Source organism: Bombina bombina, chromosome 1, assembly GCF_027579735.1.
Source record: "Bombina bombina isolate aBomBom1 chromosome 1, aBomBom1.pri, whole genome shotgun sequence".
NCBI classification, from domain to species: domain Eukaryota; kingdom Metazoa; phylum Chordata; class Amphibia; order Anura; family Bombinatoridae; genus Bombina; species Bombina bombina.
In genome coordinates this window covers 312,093,371-312,121,333 of record NC_069499.1, presented here as the reverse complement: position 1 = coordinate 312,121,333, position 27,963 = coordinate 312,093,371, and the positions used below count along the sequence as shown (strand labels likewise).

Here is a 27,963-nt window from a genome sequence, read left to right as displayed (position 1 = left end):
TGCAGCTGCCAAGATGCCACTTGCCACCAGTTTGGCCATATTTCAGAGCTGCAACATCACTGGAGTGCCCAAAAGCACAAGGTGTGCAATACTCAGAGACATGGCCAAGGTAAGAAAGGCTGAAAGACGACCACCACTGAACAAGACACACAAGCTGAAACGTCAAGACTGGGCCAAGAAATATCTCAAGACTGATTTTTCTAAGGTTTTATGGACTGATGAAATGAGAGTGAGTCTTGATGGGCCAGATGGATGGGCCCGTGGCTGGATTGGTAAAGGGCAGAGAGCTCCAGTCCGACTCTGACGCCAGCAAGGTGGAGGTGGAGTACTGGTTTGGGCTGGTATCATCAAAGATGAGCTTGTGGGGCCTTTTCGGGTTGAGGATGGAGTCAAGCTCAACTCCCAGTCCTACTGCCAGTTTCTGGAAGACACCTTCTTCAAGCAGTGGTACAGGAAGAAGTCTGCATCCTTCAAGTAAAACATGATTTTCATGCAGGACAATGCTCCATCACACGCATCCAAGTACTCCACAGCATGGCTGGCAAGAAAGGGTATAAAAGAAGAAAATCTAATGACATGGCCTCCTTGTTCACCTGATCTGAACCCCATTGAGAACCTGTGGTCCATCATCAAATGTGAGATTTACAAGGAGGGAAAACAGTACACCTCTCCGAACAGTGTCTGGGAGGCTGTGGTTGCTGCTGCACGCAATGTTGATGGTGAACAGATCAAAACACTGACAGAATCCATGGATGGCAGGCTTTTGAGTGTCCTTGCAAAGAAAGGTGGCTATATTGGTCACTGATTTGTTTTTGTTTTGTTTTTGAATGTCAGAAATGTATATTTGTGAATGTTGAGATGTTATATTGGTTTCACTGGTAAAAATAAATAATTGAAATGGGTATATATTTGTTTTTTGTTAAGTTGCCTAATAATTATGCACAGTAATAGTCACCTGCACACACAGATATCCCCCTAAAATAGCTATAACTAAAAACAAACTAAAAACTACTTCCAAAACTATTCAGCTTTGATATTAATGAGTTTTTTGGGTTCATTGAGAACATGGTTGTTGTTCAATAATAAAATTAATCCTCGAAAATACAACTTGCCTAATAATTCTGCACTCCCTGTATTTTAGTTATGCAAAACTAGGTAATGGGTAATAAAGGGATTATCTATCTTTTTAAACAATAACAATTCTGGTGTAGACTGTCCCTTTAACATTAGCACTAGTTAGCTGCTGAAAAGATCACTTTAGTTGGCTTTGGAGGAACAAAATATTCATTTGATGTTAGATAAGAAACAATAACTTTTAGGTTTCATCATCAGCTGCCCTTATCTAGCTTGTTACAGACAATATAGCTTGTAAGCTTTGTTGATGTGAATTTTTGATAAGATGCCAACATTGGCAATTGTGGATTTGATTTTATCAATTTCCACTGATTCCATACAAATATATTTTTAATATTGTATAATAGATGTGCATGTCAACATATGTCTTTCATGGTTCAGCATGCAATTTTAAGACAATTCTATTACCATATTTACTTTTATTCTCTTGTAATCCTTTTAAAAGCATACCTAGGTATACTCTGGAGCAGCAATGGACTACTGGTAGCTAGCAGGTGATTGGTGGCTAATCACATATCCCTCTTGTCATTGGCTAACCAAATGTGTACAGCTAGGTCCAAGTAGTGCATTACTGCTCTGTAGCTGCATTTAACTATGTGTTTAATCCATTTGCATAGTTAAGTTACATGCAAGCAATATTGTAATAATAAGTTGTACAACAGAGTATTTTCTTTATGCACCCTCATGCCCCTTTAAAGGGAGTCTACTCCAAAAAAATGTATTGTTTAAAAAGATAGATAATCCTTTATCATCCATCACCCAGTTTTGCATAACCAACACGGTTATATTAATATACGTTTTACCTCGTATCTAAGCCTCTGCAGACTGCCCCGTTACCACATGACTCTTTATTATTTATTGACTTGCACTTTAGCCAATTAGTGCAGTGTCATGCGCAACTCCACAAAATAGAGCACAATGTTACCTATATGGCCCACATGGATTATTAGTCTCTTGTGAAAAGCTAATAAGAGGCTGCCTGTAGTGGCTTAGAAACAGGCAGAAATGTAGAGGTATAAATGTTATAAAGTATATTAATATAACAATGTTGGTTGTGCAAAGCTGGGGAATGAGTAGTAAAGGCGTTATCTATCTTTTTAAACAACAACACTTTTGGTGTAGACTGTCCCTTTAATTTTACTGTACATGCTTAGTTTGTGGGGATCTTGTAACCTATAGTATTTTTCTGCTGCACAAGCAGTGTACAAGCTTATTTAGCAAACAAAGCCAGGGTACTTTCATCAGATAATCTGAATATATTGTTAACCTAACAATTATTTTAATTAAATACATCTTGTTGGCATTTAGCATTATGTCAGCAGCGTTTACCATAGGTACAAAAGTGGGTCAGTAACCGGAAACTATAATATAAATGTTTTAATAATGTAACCCTGATCTTCTCTTTTTCTTCTAAAGAGGCTAAGCATATTTTAGACAGGTTAATCTATGATGGATTACAGTTTGTTCTCCCCTGGTCCCTCACTCATTTCAGTGCACTAAAGCACCCATGTGAAGAGGTTAATGCAGCATTAAAGATGATCATGAAATATTAATGCTTGCATGTTCTCTCACTGACTCACTGATGCCTTTTGCCCTTGTGTTGGTTTTGCAACGATGACATTCTTAAGTAATGAATCGGAAGTGATTTGCTGCATTTCACACTGGCAGCTGCAGAGCTGTACAATACACCATCTAACATGTGGTAAAGAAGAAATACCACTAGCCCAGTGTTAAACTGACTAACCCAAAAAAGGAGGGGGAGCATATTGGTATCCTGGGTAACAGACCCAGAATAATTCAGAATCTAAATATGGGAAAGTATCTTTAAAGGGACAGTCAACACCAGAATTGTTATTGTTTTAAAAGATAGATAATCCCTTTATTACCTATTCCCCAGTTTTGCATAACCAACACTGTTATATTAATATACTTTTTACCTCTGTGATTAACTTGTATCTAAGCATCTTCTGACAGCCCCCTGACCACATGACTGTTTATTATCTATTGACTTTGATTTTAGCCAATTAGTGCAGTATCTGCCACAATCCATGGGTGTGACCAAAATGTTACTTATATGGTTTACATGAATTAGCTCTCCCGTGTTGTGAAAAGCAAATAAAAAAGCATGTGATAAGAGGCGGTCTTTAAAGGGACATTAAACACTAAATAAATTCTAGGATAGGATGATGGATTCAATGAAAAGATTAGTCTGAAAATAGCATGTAGATGTTTTTTTTAAGTTTCATTAGTTGTTTAAATATTGACAAAATAAGTGTAAAATTTTAGTGCGTATAAAACAGTGGGAGCTGCCATGTTGTAACTTAGGTTTTTCTTTTCTGCTGTGGCCCAATTAGGGACAGTTATAAATTGGTCACTAGAGTGTGCAGCCAATGGCTGTGTGTAATATAACAGTGTTCTGCACTTCCCTTCTAACTGGAACTGAAAAGGTCACAATTTCATAACGGAATTACAGGAAAAGGGAACAAAAAAAATAATGAAAGTATATTGTAGAGTTTTTCTTATGTATACAGTTTATCATTTTAGATTACAGTCTTAAAGTGTTTAATGTCCCTTTTAAGGGCTTAGAAATTATCATATGAGCCTTCCTAAGTTTGGCTTTCAACTAAGAATACCAAGAGAAGAAAGCAAAATTAGTGATAAAAGTAAATTGGAAAGTTGTTTAAAATTACATGCCCTATTTGAAACATAGAAGTTTTTTTTTTTTGGACTTGACTGTTGCTTTAAATGGAATATCTAGTCTTGCTAGCCACAACACCAATGCTTTGAGTAATGTGCATTATGTTATTCAAGGATCAGAAGTTATATCAGTTTTGCTTTTGTCCATTGGAAAGCTTTGCTGTTTGCTTAAAGTGAAGGTAAACTTAGCAGGATTCGATTATAGTCAATGTAAATACTTATAAAATGAATGGTACTTTAATTCATGAATTTGTTTAATTTCATGTATTTACCAAGTTATCACCTTATTTGTTTCTATTTCGTATCGTTTCCAAAACAACCTGTTTTTTTTTTTTTCTGTCCGGTCACGTTCTTGCATCATCCAATAGTAAGTCTGGCCATTAGGCGGCCGTCATTTTACGTCACAACAGTCCTTGACGTTCTGCGCATGCGTTGGCATTACTTCCTCTCCCTTCCAAGCCGGGCTCGCTCCAGTTTATCGCATGCGCAATTCCGACAGATAAAAGCAAACACTGAGTACGTCGTCTGTTGAATGCAAATTGAAACAGTATCTTTGGCTGCAACATGTTCCTGCGCTTTAGGTCTAAAAGGATTTCAGTCACGCAGGCGCAAATAGAATATACTGTGAAGTGTACGCATGCGCAAATTGTCCGGCAAGCGAGAACGCGCTTTTGAAGTACGTATAGAGTGGGTGGGACCGCTCTGAACGTAATAGAGTGAAAAACCAGGAAATTCATGGAGGGAGGAGCTAGGAATGGCAGAGTACGTAAATAACAATACTTTGTAATACAATCATATATATTCAAATAATTTTAAAAAATTAGCGATCATACTATATAGTATATGAGTAATATAATAAAGGTTACAAAAACGGAAAACTTTACCTTCACTTTAAATGGACATAAAACCCAACATTTTTCTTTTTTATGATATAGATATAGAATACAATTTTAAACAATTTTCCAGTTTACTTCTGTTATCTAATTTGCTTCATACTCTTGGTATCAATTGTTGAATAAACAGCAATGCACTAGGTGAGCCAAAAACATAGGCATCTATGTGCAGCCACCAATGTGCACTGGTATTAAAAGTTGAGCACAATGCAAACGCGAGCTTGCATTCTGAATGGGCAGCATTCTGCTCATGAGAGCACGCTTCCATAGGCTCCAACGGGAGCCTCGTTCTCATGTCTCACGGCATGAGAACTAGCGTAGCAAAGGGTGCAAGTCACGCAGCGATGGCAGCAAATTGACTATATTCATATATATATATATATATATATATATATATATATATATATATATATATATATATATATATAATGTGTGTGTGTGTATACACATATTAACACATAAATATATACGATTATAAGCATATACATATTTACTAGTAACACACAGTTCCCATAGACCTCTATGTAAAGGCACTTTTCACCCCACACCCACAAACTTTAAACCCTCATAACTGCTTATAGCAGTTTTCTTTTACAAGATATGACGAGTCCACAGAGTTCATCCTTACTTGTGGGATTTATCCTCCTGCTAACAGGAAGTGGCAAGGAGCACAACAGCAGAGCTGTATATATAGCTCCTCCCTTCCCTCCACCTCCAGTCATTCTCTTTGCCTGTGTTAGTAATAGGAAGAGGTAAAGGAAGAGGTAAAGTGAGGTGTTAGTTTAGATTCTTCAATCAAGAAGTTTTTTTATTTTAAAATGGTGCCAGTGAATGCTATTTTCCTCGTCAGTCTGGATTCCCAAGAGGAATGGAGACATTATTTTTTTCTGCCCTGATGTTGATGATCTTAGCAAACGTTATCTAAGATCCATTCTGGTTCCCACAGAGTTTCTGAAGGTAGTGTAAGAAAAATCTTCAGTGTGGAGAACGGTGTCATGCTACAAGCAGCATTGAGGTATGTTCAGTCTTTTACTTCTGGGGAGACTTGTTATATCAGAACAGGCTGACATTATTCCCTGCCGGGGAAGTGGTAAGCAGTAGGCACTATATGCTTTATGGTGGAACTGGAATTACCGTTTTTTATATTGATGCTATATGTTATATGTGACTCAATTTGGGCTAGACACTGGGAGATGCGGTTGAGAGACTGTCCTATTATTTGTATAATTGGCCTGTAAAAGATGGCTGTTTATTGTAGTCGTTACATTTTTACTATAATTAGGGGACCACATGGCTTCACTGATTTTTCTTCCCATGCGGTTGTGGGGACGGCTAGTGCAATGCCCATGGTGGGCGAGGCCTATTTTGCGCGCTCAGACGCGCAGTTTCTCTTCAGTACAAGGCAGCAAAGCTCTAGCTCCGGTGGGGCCCAAGTTAGATTTTTAATCAACGGATCGTTATTGTCACAGAATTGAGTACCCTGGGGGAAGGTAGGCGCAACAGCAGAGCTGTGGCGAGGTGCAGGGGCTGATATTGTTTTAAAAAATTTGTTATATCAAATAAAGATGCTATAAAATGTCACTTAGCATTTTCTAACAAAGTGTGCAATAATATTTAGCTAATTTGAGCTTATTATATTTTTTATCGCTGTTTTTTGTGAGATACAGAAAAATTGTTGCGCTTTTATTATTTAAAGGCGCAGTACACTTTTTTTGAAAATTTTTCTGAGTCAATACTTAAGGTTAAAAACGACTATTGTTGCTATTGCTAGTCTGTTTAACATGTCTGAACTTGAGGAAACTCCTTGTGTTTAGATGCCATTGTGGAACCCCCTCTTACTTTGTGTCCCTCTTGTACTGAAAGGTCCTTACAATGTAAAAAACATATTTTATGTAAAGAAAGTGTGCCTAAGGATGATTCTCAGTCTGAGGAGAATCAGGATATGCTGCCAAATTCTCCCCAAGTGTCACAACCTTTAACGCCCACCCAAGCGACGTCTGGTTCCTCAACCGCGTCTAATTAATTTACTCTGCAGGATATGGCTGCAGTTATGTCAACTACTACTCTTACAGAGGTTTTATCTAAGTTGCCAGTTTTGACAGAAGTCAATGTAAATACTGAGTCCTCTAATGCTTTGTTGGCTATTTCCGATGTACCCTCACAGGGATCTGATTTGGGGGTCAGGGAACTTCTGTCTGAGGGGGAACTTTCCAATTCGGGAAGTGTGTTGCCTCAGACGTATTCGGACGTCATGTCCTTTTGGTTTAAGCTTAAACACCTCCGCCTGTTACTTCGGGAGGTTTTAGCAACCCTTCATTCATTTACTTCGGGAGGTTTTAGCAACCCTTCATTCATTTACTTCAGGAGGTTTTAGCAACCCTTTATTCACTGTCAATTTAGGTTTTACCAATCACCATATTGGACATATTGTTCAGAAATACACATTAGGCTGCACTAAGCCCAAGAGCATATATCCAGTACATCTTTGTTTAACGGTTGTTCACCTTAGTGTGTTAACATCACCATGTTCTAGTTATTGTAAATTCAACCAAATTGTCCAGCATTTTTATGATATATTGTTAAATACATGGATCCATGTGAATCTATTTATTGTATTTCATTTTAATTATGTCTGTATAAGATATTTTACCCACCAGCTGTTTTTAATTTATGGAATAAATTGTATTTTAAAACAGTGTGTTGAGCCTTGTATATGATTTTATTTTGAACCCTGTCTCAATAGTTGGCGCTTTGATATTTTTCTGATTTTCCATTATATATTGACCACTAGGGGTCCTTTATCAGAGCTAAGGGTCAATTTAGCAGTAGGCGCTAAGTGTATTTTTCTAAAACCCTATTCGTGCCTGACTTGAAGGAAATCATGTCTGACATTACAGGAGGTAAGGGTCATCTCCTACCTCAAGATAAGATTGCTAAATTGAGGGGTAAACAAAATAATTTTCGTTCCTTTCGGAACTTTAAAGGAGTACCCTTTTCTTCCGCCAAACAGGACGGGAATTTTGCTCAGGCCAAGTCCGTCTGGAGACCCAACCAGGCTTGGAACAAGGGTAAACAACCCAATAAGCACACTGCTACTACCAAGACAGCATGAAGTGGCGGCCCCCGATCCGGGACCGGATCTAGTAGGGGGCAGACTTTCTCTCTTTGCCCAGGCTTGGGCAAGAGATGTTCAGGACCCCTGGGCACTGGAAATCGTGACCCACGGGTATCAACTGGAATTCAAAAATTTTCTCCCCAGGGTGAGATTTCTTCTTTCACGATTGTCTGTAGACCAAATAAAAAGAGAGGTGTTCTTACGTTGTGTAAAAGACCTCTCTACTATGGGAGTAATTTGTCCCGTTCCAAGACTGGAACAGGGGCAGGGGTTTTACTCAAATCTCTTTGTGGTTCCCAAAAAAGAGGGAACATTCAGACCCATTTTAGATCTCAAGAGTCTAAACAAGTTTCTCAGAGTCCTATCTTTCAAGATGGAGACTATTCGAACAATTTAACCAATGATCCAGGAGGGTCAATATATGACTACCGTGGACTTGAAGGATGCATACCTTCATATTCCTATCTACAAGGATCATCATTAGTACCTAAGGTTTGCCTTCCTGGACAAACATTTTCAGTTTGTGGCTCTTCCCTTTGGGTTGGCCAAAGCACCCAGGATCTTCACGAAGGTTCTAGGGTCCCTTCTGACGGTTCTCAGGCCGCGGGGCATTGCAGTAGCGCCTTAACTGGACGATATTCTGATCCAGGCGTCGACTTATCATCTGACAAAATCTCATACAGACACGGTGTTGTCCTTTCTGAGAACTCACGGATGGAAGGTGAATCTAGAGACAAGTTCACTAATTCCACAGACAAAGGTTCCCTTCTTGGGAACTCTGATAGATTCTATATCCATGAAGATTTTTCTGACAGAGGTCAGAAAGTCAAAGATTCTAAATACATGCCGAGCCCTTCAGCCATCAGTGGCTCAGTGCATGGAAGTAATTGGATTGATGGTGGCAGCAATGGACATCATTCCGTTTGCTCAATTTCATCTCAGACCACTGCAACTGTGCATGCTCGGACAGTGGAATGGGGATTACACAAATTTATCTCCTCAGATAAATCTGGACCAGGAGACCAGAGAATCTCTTCTTTAGTGGATGTCGCCAGATCATCTGTCCCAAGGGACGTGTTTCCGCAGACACTCATGGGTGATAGTGCCAACGGACGCCAGTCTACTAGGCTGGGGTGCAGTCTGGGATTCCCTGAAGGCTCAGGGTGTGTGGACTCAGGTGGAGTCTCTACTTCCAATCAATATTCTGGAATTGAGAGCAATATTCAATGCACTTCAGGCGTGGCCTCAGTTGGCTTTGGCCAAATTCATCCGTTTTCAGTCGGACAACATCACAACTGTGGCTTACATCAATCATCAGGGAGGAATGAGGAGTTCCATAGCGATGACAGAAGTATCCAAGATAATTCGATGGGCGGAGGCTCACTCTTGTTATCTGTCAGCAATCTACATCCCAGGAGTGGACAACTGGTAAGCAGATTTTTTAAGCCGACAGGCATTTCATCCGGGGGAGTGGGAACTCCATCCGGAGGTCTTTGCCTCCCTGATTCTCCAATGGGGCAGACCGGAATTGGATCTGATGGCGTCTCGACAGAATGCCAAGCTCCCAAGATACGGATCCAGGTCGAGGGATCCTCAGGCCAAACTGATAGATGCCTTGGCAGTGCCTTGGTCGTTCAACCTAGCTTATGTGTTTCCACCGTTTCCTCTCCTTCCCCGGGTGATTGCTCGGATCAAACAGGAGAGAGCTTCAGTAATTCTAATTGCGCCTGAGTGGCCACACAAGACTTAGTATGCAGATCTAGTGGACATGTCCTCTCTGCCTCCGTGGACACTTCCTTTCAGACAGGATCTTCTCATTCAAGGTCCTTTCCAACATCCAAATCTAATTTCTCTGCAGCTGACTGCTTGGAGATTGAACGCTTAATTTTATCTAAGCGGGGGTTCTCTGATTCAGTCATTGATACTTTGATTCAAGCACGTAAACCTGTTACTAGAAAGATTTACCATAAGATATGGCGTAAATATCTTTTTTGGTGCGAATCCAAGAACTACTCATGGAGTAGAGTTAGGATCCCCAGGATTCTGTCTTTTCTCCAAGAAGGATTGGAGAAAGGGTTGTCAGCAAGTTCCTTAAAGGGACAAATCTCTGCTTTGTAAATTTTACTTCACAAACATTTGGCAGACGTTCAGTCCTTTTGTCAGGCTTTGACCAGGATCAAGCCTGTGTTTAGACCGATTGCTCCACCCTGGAGTTTGAATTTAGTTCTGAATGTTCTTCAAGGGGTTCCGTTTGAACCCATGCATTCCATAGATATTAAGTTGTTATCTTGGAAAGTTTTGTTTTTGGTTGCTATTTCTTCTGCTCGTAGAGTTTCTGAGCTTTCAGCGTTACAATGTGACTTACCTTATCTTATCTTTCATTCTGATAAGGTGGTTTTACGTACCAAACCTGGTTTCCTTCCTAAGGTTGTTTCTAATAAGAATATTAATCAGGAAATTGTTGTTCCTTCATTATGTCCTAACCCTTCTTCTAAAAAGGAGCGTATGTTGCATAACTTGGACGTGATCCGTGCCCTGAAGTATTACTTACAGACGACTAAGGATTTCCGTCAATCATCTTCATTATTCATTGTTTTTTTTTCTGGAAAGCGTAGGGGTCAGAAAGCTACGGCTACCTCTCTTTCCTTTTGGCTGAAGAGTATCATCCGTCTGGCATATGAGACTGCTGGACAGCAGCCTCCTGAAAGAATTATGGCTCATTCCACTAGGGCTGTGGCTTCCTCATGGGCATTTAAAAACAATGCTTCTGTTGAACAGATTTGCAAGGCTGCAACTTGGTCGTCTCTTCACACTTTTTCAAAATTCTACAAATTTGATACTTTTGCTTCTTCTGAAGCTGTTTTTTGGGGAAAGGTTCTTCAAGCAGTGGTGCCTTCCATTTAGGTTCCTGTCTTTTCCCTCCCTTTTATCCGTGTCCTATAGCTTTGGTATTGTACCCCACAAGTAAGGATGAAATTCGTGGACTCGTCATATCTTGTAAAAGAAAAGGAAATTTATGCTTACCTGATAAATTTCTTTTACGATATGACGAGTCCACGGCCCACCCTGTTATTTCTAAGACAGGTATGTACTTATTTTTAAACTTCAGTCACCTCTGCACCTTTGGCTTTTCCTTTCTCTTCCTAACTGCTCTTTGCCATTTCCTGTTAGCAGGAGGATAAATCCCACAAGTAAGGATGAAATCCGTGGACTCGTCATTTCGTAAAAGAAATAAATTTATCAGGTAAGCATAAATTTCCTTTTTTATTAAAAACAATTAATTATATTACACTTGATTTTGAGGGCATTTGGTGGACATTTATAAAATTAACCAGATATCTGGCCTCTGATTAATATTTATAAGCACTAATTGCTACCGCAAGCTGGAGGGCACAATAAATTAGTGCTCCACTTGTAATCTAGCCCTATGTAAGGTTCTCCAGTAGAATGCTAAAAGATTGAATCAGGAAGCACCTTAAAGGGACATTCCAGCCAAAACTAGAATGTATATGGATGCATTTCAGTTTTGAATAGAAGCATTTTTTGCAATATACATTTATTATCAAAAATGCTTCTAGCAAAAGCTATAGCATTTTAAGTGCATTCAAATATGGTCTGTGCATCAGCATTTTAAACACAACACTTGCTCAAAGAACTTAAGATGCTTGCATCATCTGATAATTTCTAAATTTGTTCATTGTTAATATGATTCAAGTCTTACTGGTGCTCTGAGCAGCTGCAGTATTTAAAATATCTAGCTATGCTTCACATGCACTTGCAAAGAAAAATGTTAACTTTTACTAGAAGCATTTTTTTACCACTACATGTATTGTTTCTATTCAGACATGATTAATCTATGGGCATTTAAATTTACCGACATAGGTCTAGATTATGAGTGGAACACTATGTATCGTTCGTGCACTAACTACATTCGACTTCGGCTTTTTACATGCATTGGATAACGTGTGTATTACAAGTTGAAAGTATTTTTTTTCTAACCTGACACACGCAAAAAGCCAAACATATAATATCGCAACCATGTTAACGTACTCTCCCATAGACTTCAATGGACCTTGAAAAGTTCTAACAGAAATCGCCATAAACTGCCTAATCTAATAACCCCTAAACTTCCACATAGCCCACTGCAAAAGTACCCCACTACATTATTAACCCATAAACCACCACAGCCCCACGTCGCAAAGTTTGATCATTAAATGCAATTGTGTTTGAGCATTCGCATTTACTTTCAACTTGTAATACAAGCGCACATTGGGGCTCAACGCAGCCCATAGAAAATAGTGAGAGTGTAAATTACTGCAAGTTTGCGTAAACTAATTTGTGGTAATTTAAACAGCACACTACTTGCAAGCATAACAACACTGCAATCACGTTTAGGTTCCTCATGCAAATCATATTGCACCACTCGTAATCTGGCCCATAGATCCACCAAAAACACCCATTGCACAACACTTTGTTCACCTTAGGGCAAATGACAATATGCTTGAAGATAAAAGTGGAGGTGATAGGTTTGGCAAATGGTGTTATAGAGAAGCTTATTGAATCTTTTTTTTTCTAAATATCCATTTGAGATAAATTATTCCAGGGATAACATACTGTATATATATATATATATATATATATATATATATATATATATATATATATGTGTATATATGTGTGTATATATATATATATATATATATATATATACATATATTTATATATATATTTATATATATATATATATATATATATATATATATACACACTGTATAGTCTTTGGGATAATTTTGACAAGTTACCAAGCAAATGTATGTATTGAACATGAAGGTGAACTATTGCTTCTTTCATCCCTTTTTGGGTATTTAGGGCTAGATTACAAGTGGAGCGCCAATTTATTGCTCACCAGCAATTGGGCAAATGGGCGCAGCGCGATAATTAACCAGCCATTACAAGTGGCTTGCTATTACTATCGCGAGCTTGATAGTAAAAGAACATTAAAGGGATATTAAACCAGATAAGATTGTATTATAAAATGTTTAATTATTTGTAGTTAAACAGTCAAATATAATTTACTTATTTTGCCCCTTTTACTTTAATTTAACTTGACATATTATTGTTTTTCAAAATTCTACTGAATTTCTATAAAGTGTTGAGCATTGCCATGTTTTAGCTTGTTTCTCATTATCTTTACTGCTGAGGACAATTAGGCACAGATATAAAATAGACTGTACAAACAAGGCTCTGTGAAACATAAGATTATATATAAAAAGGTTTCTACACAGACTTATTTGCATAGAGATAAATAGAAATCTAGTACAAACAAGGTGATGGTTTATAGAAACTAAACTTTTATATTTTACTTATATTTTCAATATTTAAACAACTGATATCCAGCTACATATTATTTTTAGACTTCTCTTTGCTCTGAAAACATCACTATGTCTAGCATGTTTTTACTGGTGCATGTAATGTCCAAATGTAATATATAAATACTACTAAGTTAAAAGGCATCATCGATTTGACTCTATGGGGCCTATCTATCAAGCTCCGAATGGAGCTTGATGGCTCGCCAGAAACAGCAGTTATGAAGCAGCGGTCTAAAGACCGCTGCTCCATAACCCTGTCCACCTGCTCTGAGCAGGCGGACAGGAATCGCCGGAATTCAACTCGATCGAGTACGATCGGGTTGATTGACACCCCCCCTGCTGGCGGCTGATTGGCCGCGAGTCTGCAGGAGGCTACGTTGCACCAGCAACTCTTGTGAGCTGCTGGTGCAATGCTGAATGCGGAGAGCGTATTGCTCTCCGCATTCAGCGAAGTCTTGCGGACCTGATCCGCACTGTCGGATCAGGTCCGCAAGACCTTTGATAATTCGGCCTCTATGGCAAGACAGGAGGCTTCGTATTTTGCATCAAATCTTTACAGACTTCCAAACAGCTTGAATGGAACAAGTAACATACTAGCAAAAAGAACTAATGAGCACAGAGTGCATAAAATAACAGCATAAACACAAAGTTGCTTCCTCTTTTCTTTGCTCCTTTACAGATAGCAGGTGATGTATTTAAATGTATGTTATTTGGTAATAGATTGATATAAATTGCTTTCTTCTAAAAGTTTTGTTATTTTATGTTTCTACTTTATTTTCCATACTTTTTGTGGGTCTCTTTCACATTTTTGTTCCTTTATTTCCTTAGTTTTGCTTTTCCCCCTCTTTATCCAGGGCTCTTTTTTTTCCCCCTTCTACAGTGGTGGTAATGTACTTGTGCAGCGTCAGTTTTCCAAGTACACTGGCATCTACAGCTCTCTGTAAAAGCTGCTCTTCTACACAAAGAACTCTTTCTGCTCGAGAGTTCTTCGTATCGCTGGTTTTCACTCAAGTATCGCAGGGAGGTTTTCACTCTTAGCACTCCTTGCAGCCTGTTTTCTTGCCAAGTGTCCTCTGGGCAATCCCGGCTGATAAAACACGGCCTCTGTGGGCTTGTCTGGCCTCACGCACCGTTAGGCCTCTCCTCCCCTGGGTAATACAGATGTGCACTTGGCTGATTTTCTAGGTATAAAAATATATTTTGTAGCGTACACGTGCTGCAGGTCTGTGGAGATGGTGGGGGGGGGGGGTCTCCATGTAAAGCAAGTGTTAGAACTTACCTTTAGAGTAATTTCTATATTGTTTATGTATTTATATTGGGAGTCCTATTTTTATAATATCTTATATAACGATCTATATATTATTAAATTCATATAATATTTGTCAAGATTAACTACATGACTATATAGTTCTATCTTAGAGCACACTAATAGCTTTACATTTATATATATATATATATATATATATATAATTTTTTTCTTTTATTTCTGTCCTTTATCTTAGTTTGACATTTCATTTGGATTTTGGAATCATATACTCCAAGGAGGAGGTCATTGAGGTCATCAATATGATGGTCAAACAAGCCATTTCCCAGACAGATCAACCCTTGACTCCCTGAGGATCATAAGCAGGGATGTCTGTGAGCTGGTATGATCTGTATCAGGATTATTACCCGGATCTTTATTGGAACTTGGGTGATCCTTCTGATGAAATCTTCCAGGTGATTCCCACCAAGGTCCTTTTTGGACACCTACCTTAGAGGGGAAGCAGAGACGGATCTGGTTGATTGCATTTAGTCACATATTTAATCTGAAACACATTCAACAGCCGCATTCTACTGTATGGTCTCTTCCTCCTCATCTAACTAGGCTTCTGCAGATGCACCTGCATCGGCTTTTGTACCAGGAAAAAAGAGCTTCTCTTAGTGCAGAGTGCCGTAGGCCCTCTCTTCATGTTAAAGAGTCAGCCATCCCTGAATTTGACACTAACCTTGTGACTTTTTTTTGTCCAGGAAGGGTAGGCACCCAGGGAGAGGTACCCAGGGAGAGGTCTGTAGAGGTCCTTCTGTGTTGTCCAAGATAACTCCTGGACATCACTGGCCCTTTGGTCCAGATTTTATTTTTATATGATGAGGTGCTTCTCTCAGACTCTTCTTTGGATTCTTTTACAGTCAAAGTGCCTAGCCTGATAAAACGGTGCTGTGTCACTGAGAAACGCGTTACTGTTGTTTTAAACTGCTTTAATAAAACTTTTTACTCCATCTTGCTGCTACATTCTCTGTGTTTGGACTAGACCCTAGAGATATTCTGTTGGGACTATATGGTGCATCTGCACTGTTTGCACTTTCTGGATACGGTTGGGACCTTCTTATCCACCTACACTACAAACTGACTTTGGATCCCTGGACTCCTGTGATATCTGGACGAGGATCATTTCTGTTGCTGTGCCTTTTGCGAGTCTGCTGGACGACTCAATGGATCCGGCTAGCCTGTTGAGCATGACTAGTGCTTTGTATTACGTGAGTAGGACTGATTTATCTATTACTCCTGTATTTGTTTCCTACTGATCTGTACCATGAGGTGCATTCTGTCTTTTGCATTTTAAAATTCTTCGTAATTTTTTCAAACCCAGATGGGTTTTGGTAGGGCCAGCAGATTCAGGGGTTGTCTGCCCGGCCATCAAACTTTGGCAAACAACACCAGTTCATGACCTCCAACCAATCCCAAGATCTTGTCTTCTCGGCTATATCAGCTGGCCATCTTCCTTTTGCTGATGGGTAGACATCCTTTAGTCTAACTTTTTCTTAGTGCAATTTGGTTAAGAAACCTCCATATATAATATTTTTTTTCCTTACCCTTTCCAAAGGAGCCTCAACTTTGTGTTGCCCTTTGTCTTTAATCCAACATTTCCAAAAATGAGGTAGTCCATGGTTCCTCCTTGGGGCTTTTTCTTTTTCTTATGTTCATCCACTAGGCAGATTAGATGCCTCATGTCTGAGGCAGGAATTAATCCCTCTTTTGGGGCTCCTTCTTTGTGGGACACTGCAGCCTCTCGTGTTTTTCTGACGGGCTGTAATTTGTAGGATTGGTTGGTAATGGTAGATTGGTCCTCTACTTCTGTTTTTTTCTCTATTCTATTTATAAACCAGTTTCTAATGTGTTTTACTCTATTCTTTCTGGGTGTTAAAAATGCAAAATATGAGTTCCTCCTTCCCCTTTTTTCTGTAGGAACAGAAATTACTTACTGTGTTTATGCTGTTTATATTATCCCCTCTGTGCTTATTGGTAGTTTTTTATGTTACGCGTGTGTGTGTGTATGTGTGTGTATATGTGTGTATATATATATATATATATATATATATATGTATTATGTATATTACTTACTTAAAAATCTTCAGAATCTTGCCAAGAGCACAGCTCAAGCCAGCCTCATCCAAATCAGGGCATGGCATAATTTTACTTAAGCCAATAGCTGTGCTTTCAGTAATGAGCCCTTTGCATAGTAATGTTTATGCAGGCCTGTTTACACATACCCAGTTTTGTTATTAGTACTCACATATGCATTGTACATATTACTCACTTAACAAACTTTTATTTTTTCTAAATCATACTTGTTCCACACTCCCTAGAGAGACCAAAATATAATATTCTCTAACTTGTAAAATAAATAGTTGGCTTAGGAAGTTTACCTTTAGGTCTCTTTATGGAGTGTGGGACAAGGCAGAAATTTTCTACGAAAATAAGATAAATAGATAATCCTAAAAAAAATATAAAAAACTTTCATACTAATATATAACTAGATAACACAAAGTATCATATAATTGTGTATGTGTGTGTTATATTTTATATATATATATATATATATATATATATATATATATATATATATTGTTTTGTGTAATTGTATCCCAGTAACTCCCTATTAAGGATAAGAATTGTTTTCTTTGGTTACTCCGTGGTAATGTTGTACAAATGTACGCTACCATTGCTCATAACAAAGAAATTGTAACAGGGTTAGTTCCCAGACATTCATGAGATTATTGATTACAGAGAACTAGTCCTGAGGACATTGGGGTTTCCCTTAATGTCTGCTAAAAAAGTAGAGCACTTATTTTGTATTAGAACTGGACGAATACCAGAGCTCAACAGCTGCAGTTTTTCTTTTCAAAGGGGGTTTCTTATAGTACTAAGTAAATTAGATTTCAGACATTTCCATGGATACCAGAACACATCTGAGAATATGCACGGTTTGTAAAGATTTGCTTCTAGTTTCTGGCTTTCTCTCCTTCTTTGTAGCCTCTTTGCAGTAGTTAGTCAACTTCTGTACAGAGTTTTAAGAAATCAACCAAAAGACTATTCATTAAAAAAGAGCATAGCCTATTAAAAACAATTTAAGTTATTTCAAAGAATACTGGAAGCATAGTGAGTTTTTCTTGTTCTCTCTGGTATGGAGAGGAAAAAGTGGAATACTAAGTCATGTAACAGATGTCCTACCTACTGTATATACGGTACCACAGATTTACCTGTACTTGTATGGTAAATATACCAATACTTCTTAATAAAATGCCTTATTTGTTTAGAAACTATACTGGGGAATGTTAGCAATGTTTCACTTGAGCTCTATACTGTGTATGTGTGTGTGTGTGTGTGTATGTACAGTGTGTATATATATATATATTCTCTAGGGATTACATAGGGCATGTGCACCCTTGTGTGGTTTCCAGTTTGTGTGATTTGAAAGCATGCATTTTGGCTGTATTAGGGACCCAGGAGGGAAGAGACCTTGACGTGGTTCCTGGGCTTGACCCTTTTGGCCAGATACTCTAACTATTTCTTCCATTTTTGCTTTTAATCTTAGCTGTGTGGAAGAGAGTGCCAGACGTTGTCTTAGATAGATAGATGATATATATAGTGTGTATATATATATATATATATATATATATATATATATAATCCATTATAGAAGAGGACTGCACTCACTGGATTTGGTATATAAAATAAAAAATTTTATTAAGGTGACGTTTCGGGGTACGCAGACCCCTTCCTCAGACCAGGCAACAGTGCAAATGAACAGTGTGCAATATAAAGCAACATAGCCCCTCCCATCAAACAATTAGTGAAATTGCGCCAAAACCTATGTAACCATGACAACAGGTGAATCACCTAATTAACAATATTCCTACCTTTACTAATGTGATAGTTAAAAACAGTATAATTGTGCAAACCATATAAGTGTATCTTAAAACTATTCTCAAACAATAAATGACAAGAAATATGAGTAGCACCTAAAACACTCAAGGTGCACCCAAAGAAATAAAATGTCCCCCTACATTGTGATGTGTGACATACTGAAATAGCTACCACAAAGAAACAACTTTTATTGAGCGCTGTTTCTTATAGACTGCCTTTATCAATGTTAAGTTGTTTCTTTGTGGTAGCTATATCAGTATGTCACACATCACATTGTAGGGGGACATTTTATTTCTTTGGGTGCACCTTGAGTGTTTTAGGTGCTACTCATATGTCATGTCATTTATTGTTTGAGAATAGTTTTAAGATACAATTATATGGTTTGCACAATTATACTGTTTTTAACTATCACATTAGTAAAGGTAGGAATATTGTTAATTAGGTGATTCACCTGTTGTCATGGTTACATAGGTTTTGGCACAATTTCACTAATTGTTTGATGGGAGGGGCTATGTTGCTTTATATTACACACTGTTCATTTGCACTGTTGCCTGGTCTGAGGAAGGGGTCTGCGTACCCCGAAACGTCACCTTAATAAAAAAAATTATTTTATATACCAAATCCAGTGAGTGCAGTCCTCTTCTATAATGGATTATTGATATACCTGACTTGGCACCCTGGTTGATGTCCCTATTGCATTGTGAGTGCAGACACACATGGAAGATATATATAATATATTTTGTTTTTTGAAGGTTCACTTTTAAATATGTAAAAAGTTTAATATCTTTAACAATTTGGATGCTCTAAAATGGTCATTAGAATCTCCTTCTATTTCGAGCAGGTGCCAGTGAGGACAGCATGGCAACAAGCGCAGTTTTGAGTGAGAACCTTCCCACTTACAAACTGGTAGTGGTTGGAGATGGCGGAGTTGGAAAGAGTGCGCTTACCATACAGTTTTTCCAGAAGATCTTTGTGCCGGATTATGACCCTACCATTGAGGACTCCTACCTGAAGCACACAGAAATAGATGGCCAGTGGGCAATACTAGATGGTAAAGAATTCTGGTTTTGGTCAACTTTCACATCATAGTACATCTGTACATAGTTGTCTGTTTACCCACCAATACAAATTCTGATTTAATACCATTTTAAAATGTTTCTTGTTTAAGGGGCATGGAAGTTAAAATTAATATTTCATGGTTTAGAGAGCATGCAATTTTAAGAGTCTTTTCAATTTACTTCTATTATGAAACTGGCTTTCTTCTCTTGGTATTCATTGTTGAATGTATCTAGGAAGGCTAACTGGTGATTGGTGGCTATGCACATATGTCCCTTGTCATTGGCTCACCAGATGTGTTCAGCTAGCTACCAGTAGAGTATTGCTGCACTTGGGCTGACTTTACCTATTTGTTTAACCCTTTTGCAGGGGTTAGATATATACAACATTTTATTTTTTGCACTGTTCCTTCCACTAATACATAAAACTATTTCCTTTTGCATTTTGTGTCCCTTTTTAAAAGGAACATTCAAAAAAATATTTATTGTGAAAGAGCACAACAGTATATGAGATGAGTTATGAAAAACTTTGCAACATTTGTGAAGTTCTCTGGGTTGCAGCAGATGGGTCACAATGTAAACATTCAAAGTAGAAGTTTCACAACCTTCTGGTTTTGCATAAAGTGCCATGCATCGTCCCCTTGTGCATTATCATTAATGGTAGTCCTACAGCCAACACTTTTAACCCCATAACTATGTATTATCTGAACTTGCCTAGGAAGATAATTTTATCTCACTGGTTAAGTTTATAAAAGAAACCAATAGATGAAAGGGCTATTTTAGTGAAAATTGCATGCTCTAATTTGTTAGAGCATGTCACTTTTATTACTAGCGACTCTGTGATGCTATGTGTTTAACCCCCCCCCCCCTCCCAAAAAAGGGTTAAACTCAAAGTAACACTCGCGGTAGCAGAGAACTTCATGGATCTGAGTGGAAACTGGAGCAATCGCACAACCCGCTGTACAACTAGAGCTGCTGATTGGATCAGAAGCAGTTTCTTCTTTGGACGTAACTTTTTTTTTTCTTTCTCTCATTATAATGGTCTTTTAAAGTAACAGTGTACACACATTTTCATATAACTGCATGTAATAGACAACATTAACAATAATATGCACAGATACTGAGCTAAAACCTTTTAAAACGTACTCAGAAGCTCCCAGTTTAGCACTGTTGAAAAGGTTAGGCTGGGACAGCCACTGAAATGGTCTGGAAAGCAAAAAGAGCAGACCCACCCCTCCTCCCATGCATATAAAAGACCCTTTACACAAACAGGAGCAAGTTGGGATAAGTAGATAACAGTCTACTTCTAAATCTTTGGGGCTTGGTTAGGAGTCTGAAAATTAGCACAATGTTATTTACAAATAAGCAAATCTATACATTTTACAAAAGAGAACCTTGTATGGGATATATAAATGGAGCATCTGCAAAACATTTATGCAAACAAAAATCTAATGTACAATGTCCCTTTAAAGTGCCATAAAACATGTTGAGATCTGTACATATCCTAAAAGGGTTAATTAAGTAAATAGTTTGCATAAAAAAATGTTTAAACATTGCTGGCAAGTATTTTAAAATCATTTTTAAAAATAAGAAAAATTACTTATATAGCCATGCTGTCTGGAGTAGTCTGATCCACCCCCTTTATAATTGTTTAGCATTAAACACAGGCATTCACAGCAGCTTATTTGCTTTTAGGCATGCTCCAGCAGATAATGAGAATTCATTTCTGCATTCTACCAAATAGATGCAACCATAGAAGGAATTGTGTGAGGGGAGTTAGAGCTGACAGTTTGGAAACTTAAAAGAAAGGGTTAATGGCGAGGCACTGCAGTATAAATTTGCAGGTAAAGTAATTAGAGTACATATTATATTTTGTCTCTATCCCAACTTGTTTATGTCCCTTTAAGTAATTTGTATCCCTTTTACCTTTTGAGAATAATAATATCTTAAGAAATCACATACATGCTTGTGCAATGTTGAAAATGGGCAGCGTATTGCTGCCTGCTTTCTGTGGTCCCTGGTGGACAGGTTTACGGAAACAAACCTAGTCTGTCCGGACTTTATTAAATGGGGCCCAAAGTATCTATATTATAGTTTTATATGCAAGTATTTAACCCCTTAATGACCGGCCATTTTTTAATTTTCTTACCCTTAATGACAATGGCTATTTTTACATTTCTGCAGTGTTTGTGTTTAGCTGTAATTTTCCTCTTACTCATTTACTGTACCCACACATATTATATACTGTTTTTCTCGCCATTAAATGGACTTTCTAAAGATACCATTATTTTCATCATATCTTATAATTTACTAAAAAAAAATAATAAAATATGAGGAAAAAATGGAAAAAAACACACTTTTTCTAACTTTGACCCCCAAAATCTGTTACACATCTACAATCACCAAAAAACACCCATGCTAAATAGTTTCTAAATTTTGTCCTGAGTTTAGAAATACCCAATATTTACATGTTCTTAGCTTTTTTTGCAAGTTATAGGGCCATAAATACAAGTAGCACTTCGCTATTTCCAAACCACTTTTTTTCAAAATTAGCGCTAGTTACATTGGAACCCTGATATCTGTCAGGAATACCTGAATATCCCTTGACATGTATATATTTTTTGTTAGAAGACAACCCAAAGTATTGATCTAGGCACATTTTGGTATATTTTATTCCACCATTTCACCGCCAAATGCGAGCAAATAAAAAAAAAAACTTTACATTTTTCACAATTTTAGGTTTCTCACTGAAATGATTTACAAACAGCTTGTGCTATTATGGCACAAATTGTTGTAAAAGCTTCTTTGGGATCCCCTTTGTTCAGAAATAGCAGACTTATATGGCTTTGGCATTGCTTTTTTGTAATTAGAAGGCCGCTAAATGCTGCTGCGCACCACACGTAAATTATGCCCAGCAGTGAAGGGGTTAATTAGGTAGGTTGTAGGGAGCTTGCAGGGTTAATGTTAGCTTTAGGGTAGAGATCAGCCTCCCACCTGACACATCCCACCCCCTGATCCCTCCCAAACAGCTCTCTTCCCTCCCCCACCCCACAAATGTCCCCGCCATCTTAAGTACTGGCAGAAAGTCTGCCAGTACTAAATAAAAGGAGTTTTTTTTTTTTTTTTATAAAAAAAATAAAATATTTTAGCTGTGATGGACTCCTGCCTTAGCCCCAACCTCCATGATCCCCCCCCCCCCCAGCTCTCTAACCCTCTCCCCTATCTAATTGCGGCCATCTTGGGTACTGGCAGCTGTCTGCCAGTACCCAATTTGCACAAAAACATATAAGTATTTTCTGCTTTTTTTCTTTTTTGGGGGGTTTTCTGTAGTGTAGCAGCCCCCCACAATACCCCTACCCCCCTCCCCCTCCCAGATCCTTTTATATGATTTAAAAAAATATATATTCCCCCCCCCCCCCTCTTCCCTCATTGGTGTCAGTGGCCAGCTAATGCGCGCGCATGCGCGCCCCCGCGCGCTCCCGGCACCCGGCGTGCACATTGCACTTCTAGGAAGTAGCGATGGGCCGCCCACCCACCTCCCTGTTGCGCTCCCACCCACCAACGAACTACCGGTGCAGAGAGGGCCACAGAGTGGCCCTCTCTGCATCGGAGTCTTCTAAAAAGGTATTGCAGGATGCCTCCATATGGAGGCATCACTGCAATACCCTGAGAGCTGCTGGAAGCGATTGCGATCGCTTCTAGCACTCTCCTAGACAACTGATGTACCAGGTACGTCCATTGTCATTAACTACTTGTTAATGCATGACGTACCTGGTACGTCAGTTGTCATTAAGGGGTTAAAGGGACATGAAACCCACATTTTTTTCTTTCATGATTCAGATAGAGAATACAATTTTAAACAACTTTCTAATTTACTTCAATTATCTAATTTGTTTAATTCGCTTGGTATAATTTGTTGAAAGAGCAGCAAAGCACTAATGGTTTCTAACTGAACAGATTGGTGAGCCAATCACAATCAATATATATATGCAGCCACCAATCAACAGTGAGCACCTAGGTTCTCTGCTGCTTCTGAGCTTGCCTTGATAAGCCTTTCAGCAAAGGATAACGAGAGAAGGGAGCAATTTAAATGATAGAAGTAAATTTGAAAGGTGTTTAAAATTGTATTCTCTATCTGAATCGTGAATGAAAAATTTTGGGTTTAATGTCCCTTTAAGTAAGGCTTTTATAATTAATTGAAATTGTGCATTAAAGTTACAAACTGGCATCGTTTCACCTTTCATAGATACAGTTGCAAGAAAACGTATGTGAACCCTTTGGAATGATATGGATTTCTGCACAAATTGGTCATAAAATGTGATCTGATCATCATCTAAGTCACAACAATAGACAATCACAGTCTGCTTAAACTAATAACACACAAAGAATTAAATGTTGCCATGTTTTTATTGAACACACCATGTAAACATTCACAGTGCAGGTGGAAAAAGTATGTGAACCCCTAGACTAATGACATCTCCAAGAGCTAATTGGAGTAAGATGTCAGCCAACTGGAGTCCAATCAATGAGATGAGATTGGAGGTGTTGGTTACAACTGCCCTGCCCTATAAAAACACACACCAGTTCTGGGTTTGCTTTTCACAAGAAGCATTGCCTGATGTGAATGATTCCTTGCACAAAAGAGCTCTCAGAAGACCTACGATTAAGAATTGTTGACTTGCATAAAGCTGGAAAGGGTTATAAAAGTATCTCCAAAAGCCTTGCTGTTCATCAGTCCACGGTAAGACAAATTGTCTATAAATGGAGAAAGTTCAGCACTGCTGCTACTCTCCCTAGAAGTGGCCGTCCTGTAAAGATGACTGCAAGAGCACAGCGCAGACTGCTCAATGAGGTGAAGAAGAATCCTAGAGTGTCAGCTAAAGACTTACAAAAGTCACTGGCAAATGCTAACATCCCTGTTAGCGAATCTACAATACGTAAAACACTAAACAAGAATGGATTTCATGGGAGGATACCACAGAAGAAGCCACTGCTGTCCAAACAAAACATTGCTGCACGTTTACAGTTTGCATAAGAGCACCTGGATGTTCCACAGCAGTACTGGCAAAATATTCTGTGGACAGATGAAACCAAAGTTGAGTTGCTTGGAAGAAACACACAACACTATGTGTGGTGAAAAAGAGGCACAGCACACCAACATCAAAACCTCATCCCAACTGTGAAGTATGGTGGTGGGGGCATCATGGTTTGGGGCTGCTTTGCTGCGTCAGGGCCTGGACGGATTGCTATCATCAAAGGAAAAATGAATTCCCAAGTTTATCAAGACATTTTGCAGGAGAACTTAAGGCCATCTGTCTACCAGCTGAAGCTCAACAGAAGATGGATGTTGCAACAGGACAATGACCCAAAGCAAAGAAGTAAATCAACAACAAAATGGCTTAAACAGAAGAAAATACGCCTTCTGAAGTGGCCCAGTCAGAGTCCTGACCTCAACCCGATTGAGATGCTGTGGCATGACCTCAAGAAAGCGATTCACACCAGACATCCCAAGAATATTGCTGAACTGAAACAGTTCTGTAAAGAGGAATGGTCAAGAATTACTCCTGACCGTTGTGCACGTCTGATCTGCAACTACAGGAAACGTTTGGTTGAAGTTATTGCTGCCAAAGGAGGTTCAACCAGTTATTAAATCCAAGGGTTCACATACTTTTTCCACCTGCACTGTGAATGTTTACATGGTGTGTTCAATAAAAACATGGCAACATTTCATTCTTTGTGTGTTATTAGTTTAAGCAGACTGTGATTGTCTATTGTTGTGACTTAGATGATGATGATCAGATCACATTTATGACCAATTTGTGCAGAAATCCATATCATTCCAAAGGATTCACATACTTTTTCTTGCAACTGTAGTTCTTGGGTGTATATAGTAGTGAGAGGCCATTCTTCCCAAATATAATATATGCACTGCTTGAGCCAAGAAACAGCCCAGCAATAAATAGCAATGCTTTTTTCCTCCTATGGCAGTGGGTATCCCAATCTAAAGAAAGTGTTGCTAAAACCTGTCACTGAGAGCCAGGGTTCCTTACAAAATTAATAAACCAGTTTTTGAAGAGTTTCACTGACTGGGAAACTCAGATCACACTCAGGGTAACACCAGGTTATGGAAATCTCTGTTGTAAGGGATTATGTGTTTAGTTTTAAATACGATAAGAAAGGTGTGTCCAAGAGAACACAATCTGCCAGTAGATCACAAGATTTGTGTATGGCCTCAGGTTTGCAGAATTATGTAAATGTGCTATAACAGATACGTTCTAAGCTACTACAGCAGCCTCAAGTAAAAAGACAAGTATTTTACATGCGTAAATGGTGATTCAGCATATGATTATTAGAGCAGTGCTGCGCAATAAACTGAACTTTCCTTAGAGGGACATTCTGATATATTAACAAAATGCTCTTATTCATTAGAACATTTTATTATTAAACAACTGCTCTTTGCAAACTGCTTAGCCCAGACAATCTGTGTGTGTGCTGCTCTTGACTGGTTCACTGGCCACACTAGTCAGTAGGAACAATGCATTGTGGCTCCTGAACACATCTCCTCTGAGGCCTAGCTTCCATTGCTTTGTAAACTGGTGAGGAAACAATAATTATCATTGAAGTCTAGGAAGATTTTTTTATGTTACCGCCAGTTTACAACCACAATGGAAACAAAGCCATAGAGGAGATTTTTTTTAACCATTTTGCATTACTCCTTCCCCATCACCACATGCACTGTTAATTAGCCCATCTCTCTTCAACTCACCTTACTTTTCTATTCATGAACTTCACACATTCCTAAAGACTCTCTCTCACCCTTGCACCTCATCCCAAAAACAGTCTTACTACTGCAAATCTGCATCTCATTTGATGTAACTCTTCGTCTTGCTGATACTAGCTGCTGGTGACATCTCCCCTAATCCTGGTCCACCACAACATCCTAGCCTTGCACTCCCATTTGTGCCTTTCAATAGACTTCAAAAACAAAACTCTGATAACCTTAATCTCATTCCTCTTGATTCTAAAGCCACCACCTCCTTCACTTGTGCACTCTGGAACTCTCGCTCTGTTTGAAACAAGCTCACTTCTATCCATGACCTCTTTATCTCCCGCTCTTTTAATCTTCTGGCTCTCTTCAGACACAGTTTCCGCTGCTACACTGTCACATGGGGGTCTTCACTTCACTCACACTCCTAGGTCTGGCAATAGACATGGATGTGGTGTTGGTATTTTACTTTCCGCTCACTGCATCTTTCAACAAATACAGCCCTTCTCTTCCCTCACATTTTCTTCATTCAAAACCCACATGATTAGTTTATTCTCTCCCCTTTCTATACGCGTTGCAGTCATATACCGCCCCCCTGGCTCCTCAACTTTTTTTTTTCTAGATCACTTTTCTGCCTGGCTACCTTATTTCCTTTCCTCAGACACCCCTGCCCTCATTCTTGGGAACTTCAACATCCCTCTTGACAATCCCACCTCCTCCTCTGCAAAACAACTTCTGCAACTCACTTCCTCTTTTAGCCTGCCTCAATGGACTGACTCTCCCACTCACAAAGGTGGTCACTCCCTTGATCTGATCTTCAGCTATGGATGCACTATCTTAAACCTCAACAACTCCCCTTTCCCTCTTTCTGACAATCATCTCCTCACTTGTAACATCACCTCCCTCCCAACAACTCTCCCTCCTTCCACCCCTCACACCAAAATTCAAAGAATAATCAAGTCACCAGATCAGCAACAGATCACTAGCTCTCTCAAACCTCTTCTCTCTTCCATCCCCTCCTTTTCCTGCCCTAATGAATCTATCTTCCACTATAACTCCACCCTTACATCAGTCCTTGACAATCTTGCCCCACATACCATAGCTCAGAAATCATACACTCATGCCCTTATACTGTCCTCTCGCCTCACTACCTGTCCCCTCGAACCCATACCCTCACAGTTACTCCGCCCTCTCTTCTTCCCTTACCCATATACTCACACACATCTTCAACCTCTCCCTCAGCACTGGTATATTTCCCTTATCTCTTAAACATGCACTGGTCACACCTATCCTCAAAAAAACTTCTCTCGATCCAACCTCCCCATCCAACTACCGCCCTATTTCCCTACTCCCTCTTGCCTCAAAGCTTCTTGAAAAGCTAGTTTATGCACGTCTATCCCATTTCCTTACATTACACTCCCTCCTTGACCCACTGCAATCTGGATTTCGCCCCTTCATTTCACAGAGACAGCGATTGTTAAGGTTACCAACGACCTACTTACAGCAAAATCCAAAGGCCACTTCTTTCCGCTTATCCTCCTTGATCTGTCTGTAGCCTTTGATACTGTTGACCACCTTTTTTTGCTCCAAACCCTCTAATCCTTCGGCATCTGCAACACTGCTCTCTTGTGGTTCTCTTCCTATCTGTCTAACCGTAGCTTTAGTGTAGCCTTCTGTGGGGCATCCTCTGCCCCGTTACCTCTTTGTATTGGAGTACCACAAGGATCTGTCCTCTGTCCTCTTCTC

General features: G+C 39.0%; 1 protein-coding gene across 1 annotated transcript in view; it reads left to right on the top strand.

The window, feature by feature from the left end:
- Positions 1–27,963, top strand: part of MRAS (muscle RAS oncogene homolog) — a 75,460-nt gene that overhangs the window by 17,339 nt on the left and 30,158 nt on the right. The window contains exon 2 of the mRNA XM_053698089.1: positions 19,238–19,447. Within this exon, the coding sequence (XP_053554064.1) occupies positions 19,255–19,447 (193 nt within the window). The 5' untranslated portion in view covers positions 19,238–19,254. The remainder of the gene's footprint in view (positions 1–19,237; positions 19,448–27,963) is intronic.